Source organism: Sardina pilchardus, chromosome 2, assembly GCF_963854185.1.
Source record: "Sardina pilchardus chromosome 2, fSarPil1.1, whole genome shotgun sequence".
NCBI classification, from domain to species: Eukaryota; Metazoa; Chordata; class Actinopteri; order Clupeiformes; family Clupeidae; genus Sardina; species Sardina pilchardus.
In genome coordinates, this window is record NC_084995.1 from 10,967,452 (window position 1) to 10,977,171 (window position 9,720).

The 9,720-nt window shown below is 47.2% G+C and overlaps 1 protein-coding gene across 1 annotated transcript in view; it reads right to left on the reverse strand.

The window, feature by feature from the left end:
- Positions 1 to 1,341: 1,341 nt before the first annotated feature.
- klhl24a (kelch-like family member 24a) overlaps positions 1,342 to 9,720 on the reverse strand; it is a 21,661-nt gene continuing 13,282 nt past the window's right edge. Inside the window, exons 5-7 of the mRNA XM_062518708.1 lie at positions 7,924 to 8,112; positions 5,140 to 5,328; positions 1,342 to 4,718 (exon numbers count right to left, since the gene is read on the reverse strand). Coding sequence (XP_062374692.1) covers positions 4,518 to 4,718; positions 5,140 to 5,328; positions 7,924 to 8,112 — 579 coding nt within the window. The 3' untranslated portion in view covers positions 1,342 to 4,517. The remainder of the gene's footprint in view (positions 4,719 to 5,139; positions 5,329 to 7,923; positions 8,113 to 9,720) is intronic.

The following is a 9,720-nucleotide window of genomic DNA, read 5'->3' on the forward strand; positions in this document are numbered from 1 at the left end:
GTCTAAAAAAGATATGAAGATAGATGATTTCCACAGAAATATTTCACAGGCCTTGGTTTTAGGACCCATTGATGATATACACAAAGTTTGAACAAAATCTGAGACGGTGCAGCAACAATCTTATCTGATTTGACACGGAATGACCCCCCTTTGGTTCTCAGCCCTCGAAATTATGCTTGTACTGTAGATGTAGATATTAGTTGATAGCCACACAGCCGATTTTTTGTGAGAAATTAGCTTTTGGTGTGCATGGGAAATCACAGGATTTCAGGATATTTTAATTTAGTCTGTGTATATTTGCATATGCTATATGCAAATCCAGCAGGAGTGATGGATTGAGAAACATCTCAGCTAGATAGAGGCCTGTCATTATTATCTCCCCCCACAACATACCACATCTGGTCGCAGGGCAAAGGTTACAGAACATGAACATATGCAAATCTGCGGACCTCACATGCCAGTCCTCCCTTTCTGCATGATGGGACTGAAGATAGAGACTGCAGGTGGGACGGGTCGGGTGCTGTAGAAACTTCTATACAGTTCAGGAGGTTGCTCATGTGAGTACATCAGTTTAGTCGGTCCACCATGAGCAATAGTATAGGCCATGCAGCCAATCGTTAGTGGCTGTAACTGAGTTGAGGTGGTGTGTGTGTGTGTATCACTCATAAAGGTGATGAGCATATGAAGGTCATAGTTTCACAATGGCTAATTTCTAGTCATATGGAAGGCACCAACACAGACAGAGATTAGTGACTAGTTTTTCAGAAGTATTTCTGCAGAACCGATAATTATGGCTGGAAGCCCATCATTTGTCATTATGGCATTTCCTTTTCAGATACCCATCTCCACAGCTACCATAACATTGAGCCATTCAGGAGCTCCTCTCTGATTTATGGGACCAAAGGGTCCAGTTCTGTCTACACCACCATCTACATAAGGAATGACTTTGTGCACGTGGGTGTACTGTAGAGAGAAGAGAATAATATGTGTTGTTCTCTTGTCAAGCAGTCGCTTCTCAGATTGTTTGATTCGGTTCCAATTTCTTTGAATTCTAGGCCAAGGATGACAGAGGTAACAGAAGAAGTCATACAGGAAGGACCATTATGAAATAAATGATGAGGAAGCACACATTGCTGATTTCCGTGTAAATCCTGTTATTGTTTTGGTGAAATTATGCGGTAAGACAATCTGTTATCAGCTACACAGGTTGAGTATGTGGAATGTAAATTTGAGCCATCTCTCTCCATCAGTATGAACCATTGCATTCATGACAGTCTGTAATAGCGGTGCCAGGTAAATATATCTTCCTTCCTTTACAAAAATGAGACAGGCCACATATCATTTGCATACAAAGAGGGTTTATTGTAGCATTACAAACATACCTGTCAGCAAAACAGTCAGCGAAGAAGTCAATCATCAGGCACTTTAAAGAGACAGAACAAAGGCACTCAAATAGACCGTTCCATTTCAACACAACAAGATCTCTGAGGCACATTTTACACACTGTCTGGTTGGTCTTAACAGGGCTCTTTTCTTATTGGCTGACAATGTAGAGGTGAGTCCATTATACGCATAACACTACTCCGTGAATCCATGAATTAGCTCCGCATCGCGCAGGACGCCGGGGCACCAGGCGCTCGGAGTTCTTACGCTTCCATTATTTCTAGATTTCCACACCCTGCAGTTACCTCTGGTATACCATCCTATCTTGCCAACTACATGACAAAAGTCCATTCACACAAGGAAAAGGCACTCATTTTACACTGCCATTCACTCCTTCCCTCATCCCACACATGCTATCACTCCAAACAGCTGTTTAGGAGTCTCTCCCCAGGCTAAAGGCAGCGCTGACTGATTAAAGCCTTAACCATGGAGCCACACACGTAGTTGGTCGGCAAGTTAAATCGGAGGGTAGGTTCACGCTCATCCCTTCCCAAAACAAAATCACCCTTACAAAAAAATAAAAACAACAACAAAAAAAAAACCAACTCACAAACACCATACAACACACACACACATTTCCACAACCCTAAAAACACAAAAAAGAAGCAAAATCAATGAAAGGCAGGAAAGACTAAAATAAAACAGGTGTTTTATTAGTCACAAAATGCTGACACCCTGATAGCCTGTGGAACTCTGTGTCGATGACAGCCCACCAGACTCATTTAGCCCTCTCGTGTGCTACAGTATATAAGCACACACCACAGGCAGTCTGTCTCCAGGGGCTAAATACCTCAACAATGTGTGTGTGTGTGTGTGTGTGTGTGTGTGTGTGTATGAAACTGTCTATCACTTGTGTGTGTGTGTGTGTGTGTGTGTGTGTGTGTTTGTCTAGGCCTCTCTCACTATTTTGCTCTTTGAATGTGTGTGTGTGTGTGTGTGTGTGTGTGCATGTATGTCTCTATTATCACTTTGTCTTTGTGTATTTGTATTTTTCTGTGTGTGTGTGTGTGTGTGTGTGTGTGTGTGTGTGTGTGTGTGTGTGTGTGTGTATAGAGATCTTCTCGAGAGAGAGCGGAGCTCCAACATTTCCGTGAGCAGTGCCAGCATTCCTGTCGCTATCTGTGGATGACGAGTGGAGGCTGGCATGTGTGGCGCTGCTAAACTGGGCTAATTATGGCTTCAGTTCCATGGTAGTGCTGCGAGCCTCAGACTCTTCCTTCCTCTCGGCTACAACTAGGCCTGAGACATTCCTGTGGCGGTGTCATGTCCCTGAACGTGTGCAGATGTTGGCCAGTTCACATCTTCTGGTAGGCTATTTGATCAAGAGGAGGCTGTCTGACCTCCTTTCTGTGCCTCTTTCACACACACACACACACACACACACACACACACACACACACACACACACACACACACACACACACACACACACACACAAAATCAGAAGTTCATTTGAAAATCAAAAATAGAATCAAATTAAATGAAAAGAAAGCCTTCTATGCATCTCCAATCCACACATTCAGAAAAGAAATAAGTTGGATCCCATCCACACAAGTGCATAACTGGGGCTCTTAAGTTTTGAAAGGACATTTTAAAAGGCACGATTGGTATTAAAAATGCAAAACAGAAACATTTAAATACAAAAAAAAATTGTTTCACAGCAATACAATTCTATTCCAGCGGCAATACATTTACTGACCGTTATTGAGAACGCATTCAATCCTCATTAACCAGACATCGTCAATCACCCAAACAAGGCCCACACCAAGACTACATCACTACTAAGCACACCTGTATGTATGTATGTGGGATACTGCAAGCTACATCCACCACTTACACAGTTGTTGCTTCTCTGCAGAGCCAAAACAGCAATTCAGTATATACTGTTTACTGTTCAAGGGCTTTGAATCTTAAAAGTCCCTTCCAAATGAATGAAGGTTGATATTTTTTAGTCTTAAGAACAGTTCCATGCCTATTTGGTTCTAAATGGATCCCGACGGTTTGTAAGGACTCACAAGGCAGCAAGGATGTGTCAAAATGAAAAGTTCTTGTACAGGAAGTTGACTTCTAATTCTTGTTGAACATGAAAGGTTACTGAGGTTCTTAATGAAGCCTTTTGTCAGTGAAAATAACATAATCCAAATTATTTTTGGTATATCAGCCTGTCAGAGAGCAAGCTCTGTGTACAGTCTCACGATTGTCCCACAGAAAGAAATAGAAATCACTCAACCACTCACCCAGTCTCTACATCACACGCTAAACTACTGTCAGTACAACCAAGATCTACACATGGACACCATATCTAATTATGCTACATGTAGTAAACAGCTTACAAAACATAATTTAGGATGATATAAAAAAAAATCAATAAAATCAACATATGATTCACAACATGAGGGTATAAACACAATGACAGGACAGAGAGAGAGAGGTGGGGGGGGGGGGTAAAAGATAGTGATTGACAAAATAAGGAGCTATGTGAAAAGAACAGTGCCTTAAGGAACACCACTACCAGAACCCACTGGCAGCTGCTAGAACCTGGTGGAACCTGGTTCTCTCGTTACTGCTTTGATTACAAAGAACCCGAGATGAGGAAAGTAATGATGCCTTTCATAGTCACCCTCACTATTCGGCCTGTTCCGTAGAACAGGTCATTGTCCTTTATGAGGGCGATAAGGATTCATTTTTAGTCTCTGGGCTGATGGGAAACATGACCTTTGACCTGTGAGTGTGCTGGTGTGCTGAGCTGTGCGCCGTCGTACAAAGGAGAGGCGCACAGACCACTCTGAGGAAGGCCAATCATGTTGGAAAGAGAGAGCAAACAGCTGAGCGTATACAGTATAGGAAAACTGCAAGTGAGCTCTAAGGAGCTCGTGAAGAAACGACTTTATGGATTTGTGTCTCTGTACATGTGGATTCTAGAGGTTTTATTTCTACTGTATATACATGAGGATGGGTCCTTTATTGTATCTTTACATGTGTGTGTGTGTGAGAGTTAACATGGGTCCTATGCTATTGTCATGTGTTTATGTTGGTGTGTGTGTGTGTGTGTGAGTGTGTGTTTGGCGCTGGTGTCAGGGCCGGTGGAACTTGTCGTTGTAGCGGTGGATGGTGACGCAGCCGTGGTAGGAGATGGGCCGCGGCATGGCGGCCACGCCGGTGATGATGCCGGAGGCTGGGTCGTAGCACAGGATGGTGTCCGTGGCCTCGCCCGTCTCGCCCCGGCCGCCCAGGATGAAGATCTTCCCGTTGCACACCGACATGCCACAGCTCTCCTGCACCAGAGAGAGAGAGAGAAGATGAGATCAACCTACTAACAAAACACTTGAACATCCCTGTCAATCACTTAGGTCACATTTGGATGGCAGTATCTAAGGAGGCTCTGGACCGGGTGACTGTGACTGATGCGGGAGTGACGCTTATTAAAGCCTCGTTCAACACACAGTACTTGTGCTCTTTTTAATTACGCTCCAAAATAAATGACCTCTGTGTGTTAGAGCTGAGTTTGAGATGCTCCGATGACATTCAGCACGGCGGTGAAAATAGCTTACATGAGACCGAATAACCGACCGCAGGGATATATGACCCTCGCGGCCCAGTGAAAATTGCTGACAAGTCGTTACGAGCCACAACAGGGCTTCCAGGAGGACGTGGGGTCATCTGAGACATGGGCCTGAGCTGAGGGGGGGGTCTCACCAGCTTGCTGAAGGTGCTGGCCACGTGCATCCAGTAGTCCTGCGCCGGGTCGTAGCAGTAGATGGCTTTGGTCAGGCCGCCGGCCACGTACACCAGGTTGTTCAGGGAGACGGCGGTGATGCAGCGCTTGGCGATGGGGATGCTGGCCCTCAGCAACCAGCTGTCCGACTCTGGGTCGTAGCACTGGACCTGGAGGGGAGAGAGGGGGGGGGGGGGTGGGGGGGTGCACGTGAGCTACCCAGGGTCTTTAAATAGCACTCAGTCAGGGTCAGACACACAACCATACCAAAAGAGGCTCGCTGGGGAGGACCCATGGGTGCATGTAAACAGCTGCTGTGCTTTTCCATTTTGGATTTTCATGTGTTGTTTGTTTCAGTGTTTCAGATCCCTCCGTGACACAATGGAGAGTGTCAAATCGTTACGCGGGGTGGGGTGTGTGTGTGGGGGGGCCACTTACTAGGAACACGCATGTGTGCATTTCACTGAAACTCCACACTCTACTCGAGAAAAAAATGTGGGCTCACATATTTCAGCTCAAGAATGTAAAAGGCATTATCGCAATGCAGACACACTGCACCGGATCGGATGACAGGCTTTCTCCACAAGAGCACGACCCATAACCAGTCGGGCCACTGGCACCATCTGAAGCACTGAGCACCGAGCTAACTGTCTCTTGACATTATAATGCGGCTCGTCTTTCTGCCCTGCGCAATCGCACGGCTCTCCGAGGCTCTGGTCTCCCTCCGCCGGCGGTCAGTAATAGCACTGGCCGGCGCGGCAGATGCCAGGCTGTGGCCAGCAGGCAGAAATCTGAGCCAGGCAGACGAGAAGCAGAGCCCCGCGAGGAGGATGAGGTGGACCGAGAGAGAAAAAGCCCTCGCCCTGAACAGCTGCTCCTGAGGTCCACCTGTCGCTCAGGTAGAGCTCAGAAGCACACACACACACACACACACACACACACACTCACACACTCTCTCTCTCACATACAGGTGCACACCTATATACACACCTAGGCAAATTTGTACATAAACACCAACAGGTGTGTACACATGCACACACACATGGGTGTGCATGTGTACACACACACACACACACACACTAGTAACGGCCAACAAAACAAAGAGAGACTTCCACTTCTCTGGTTTCACGGGATAGCTTTGCCAAGGAACTGCTGTTCAGGTGAGCCTAACCTTCACACACACAAAGCTCTCTCAAGTTCAAACGGCCCGTAGAGGTGAATTTCAAATACTGGCAGGTGGCCGAACAAAGCAGAGAAGCAAACCCCTGCACGCAACATGGCTGCGCCATTGTCCACGCTCGGAGACTGTTCGATTTAACGCAGTGCCTGGCGACCGTAAGGACTCTTTGTTGAGTCAGAGTTGCAGCGTTGACCTATTTTTAGGGCTTTCAGGCGCCGCGCGTCATGTTGACAGATCTCCCCTTGATGAGAAGGTTACACAAGCCGACGCATAAAGGCTGGGCTCAGGTGAGGGACGGTGAGCGCACCTGAACAAAAGGAGCCGCCTCAGGATATCGGCTCCAGGTGGACTAGTCTCCGCCAGCGCCAGTGGACAGACGCCACCAGACAGTCTTCAATCACGCACTGCGACCTGAGACAGGGCTGCTCACATCTGTCCAATTAAGTGCTGTACACACATGTGGAGACGGTCACTTGTCTCCCTGTGGCCACTGCGTAGAGGGAGGTCCCACACTTACCCCTAACAATCAGGCGTCAGTCTAGATTGGTAACGTATGGGAACTGAATGACAACTGAATGCCTGATCTGCTTAACTGAGTTACCTCAGTTTTCAGCTTGGCTTGAGTTCGCCCTGAACACTTATTAACATTTGCAAACACTCTGAACAGGTAGATCTCTGTAAATATACGGTGCTGTATACTTATCATTAAATGTTATTCAGTTGTTAAGTCTGACATCGCGGGCCCAACAGCTTTTTCGTCAAAACACGTGTACTAGAGCAGCCAGACGGCTTTTGCAACTTGTAAACCTTATTGCCATCACCTCCATTTTAGTGAGGCTAAAACAAAATTACTTAACTTAACAGAGAAATGACTGTAGCTGTGCAGCCAGATGAGACAACAAGGGAGTAGTAGGATGACAATTTTCTTAAAGGCTAGTCTGAATAGTATAAATGTTTATTTTAATGGCTGGGTCTGAGTAGGTCTGAAAGCCGTTGGACCCGGAAAGAGATTTACAGTATTATCCCATTATTGCATCATGACTTAATAACCAAATTCTATTGCTGCAAGTCGTCTTGGATCAAAGCGTCCGCCAAATGAAGAAACGAAAATGGCAATTATGCGAATGTTCTTCGGTTCAATGAATCTGAATGCACCTCTTGCCTAAGCGCTTGTGCGTGAACAACACATCATCATCATCTGATCTTATCTGAGGCCTAAACTGCAAGCAGATGACAAAATCTGATTCTGAGATCTTCTTCCTAACCAGCCAGTTTATAGCATGAGATCAGTTGAATGATAACAGGAATGCACACGGATGCTGTTTGACAGAGAAGAGGCTCTCAAAGGGCTCTTATCATTTGTCATTTTATCTATCCTCCCTTCCTTCCTTCCTCGGTCCTCCGGCTTGTTCCCACTGATCTATAAAAGAATGATGGGCCGGCAACAATGGGATAGTCTATCCAGTGTTCTTTATAGATCAGCGGGAACGAGCCAGAGGACCGAGGATTCAGGATCAAGGAGAGAGGTGGAGAAGGTGACAAAGAGTCGAAAGAGAGGAGGAAGCCGTTGTGGCGGTCCACTGACCTTGTCGGAGCAGTTGTAGTCGTCCGGTCCGCCCCCGATGACGAAGAGCTTGCCCGCACAGCTGGCGGTGGCCGGGGAGCTGACCGCCTCCTTCATGGGGGCCACCTCCGTCCAGCGGTTGGAGAAGGAGTCGTAGCACTCCATGCTGCTCAGGCGGCACTGCCCGTCATAGCCTCCTACAGCGTACACCTACAGCACACACACACACACACACACACACACACACACACACAGACAGACAAAACAAAAACATGTCAGTGGGAAAACAAGTGTCACTGAGATAGAGCAGCCAACCTGATTAGAGGTTTTTCTGTATGAGTCCCTCAACAAGCAGGGACATGCCACATGCATACTGAATCTCTGTGCTGCCTGCCACACACAAAACATTTCTCAAAAGGACCATATTATGTATGCACACACACACACACACACACACACACACACACACACACAAATGCATTTTTCTAGACATTGTAGTCATATTCCAATGGTAACTGCTATACCATGGCCCTTATGCACAGCGTGGCAGAAGTGTGCCCTCATGCTTTGGCACGGCTCCATCTGCTTATGTCCATGAAGTGTCACAGTATGGCAGCCAACAAAAGATCTTACAGATGGCACGCTGCCACCTCATCACTATCGGCATCGCCACATTTTTCAGATAGGACGCAAGTTCACCGCCCGCATATTGTCCTTATCGGTTCCTCAATGGACTCTCTGCGCAGCGTTCGTGCCAGTCTGAAGAACCTCAAGAACCTCCAAAGGTGGCGTCGGAATTGGACCCACCGAAACGCTCCGTCGAGCAGCCACTCGAAAACCGCCCAGAAAGAAATGGCCGACACCGCAGCACGAATGGCACGTCTGATATGTGGGTGTCATCTGATCCACCTGCTTGCGCGCTCACTCGCGTGCTCCCACACACACGCAGCGCTTGGTGAGGGGAGTTGGACGGGCGGAGGAATGCGGTTCAGACGCGGCGACACCAACCGCAGGCACCGCTGCAGGCCCCAGATGATGGAGCCGCCACGTATGGGGTGGAGACGGAAGGCCTGGAGGGTGTGGGTGTATGCGTGTGCAGAGGGCTCCGTTTGGTGTGTTGGGTGTGTGTGTGTGGGGGGGGGTTTACAAAAGTGTGCCTATCCAGTCGCACGCACCTGTTACGGAGAGCAATACTCCACAAGTGTTCCATGGACGCAATTTGGACCATCACTCGAACAGGAAGACAACGTTTGAATGTCTAACTCCACCACAAATGACTTTCCGTCAGTTGGTCTCAACATCGAGTGGCCTGCCAGATGACAGGTGTGAATTGACATGAAGCTGGAGACTGACGCCGAGCGCAGAAAATAACGACACAATATCTAGATCACAAGATTACCAGGGCACCGATGGCTCCGCATACTGCCTGAGGAATAGTTTCACAACTCACAGAGACAGAGCAAAAGAGGGAGGGAGAGAGGGATGGAGGAAGGGAGTGAGGGAGAGATAGAAAGAGAGAGATATTTGTAATTAAATTCCACTCACTAGATCTAATCAGTAAAGGGGATTAACTGTCACAGGCTATGACAGTGTGAATTATGTGACTGTAAAGAGAAATGCCTGGAGAGAAGGAATATAAAGAGAATCTCTTTTTGATATTTGATTTATTTATTGTTGAGCTTCCGTGCTTTCTGCGTGCCAGTAAAAGGAAGGTGTCTGTCAACACTGGACACTGACAGATTGTAACCTCCGGAAAGCAAAACAGGTGTTGTGACATTTCAGTGAGGCTACATGCCTGGGACCAGTGGCCCAACGTCA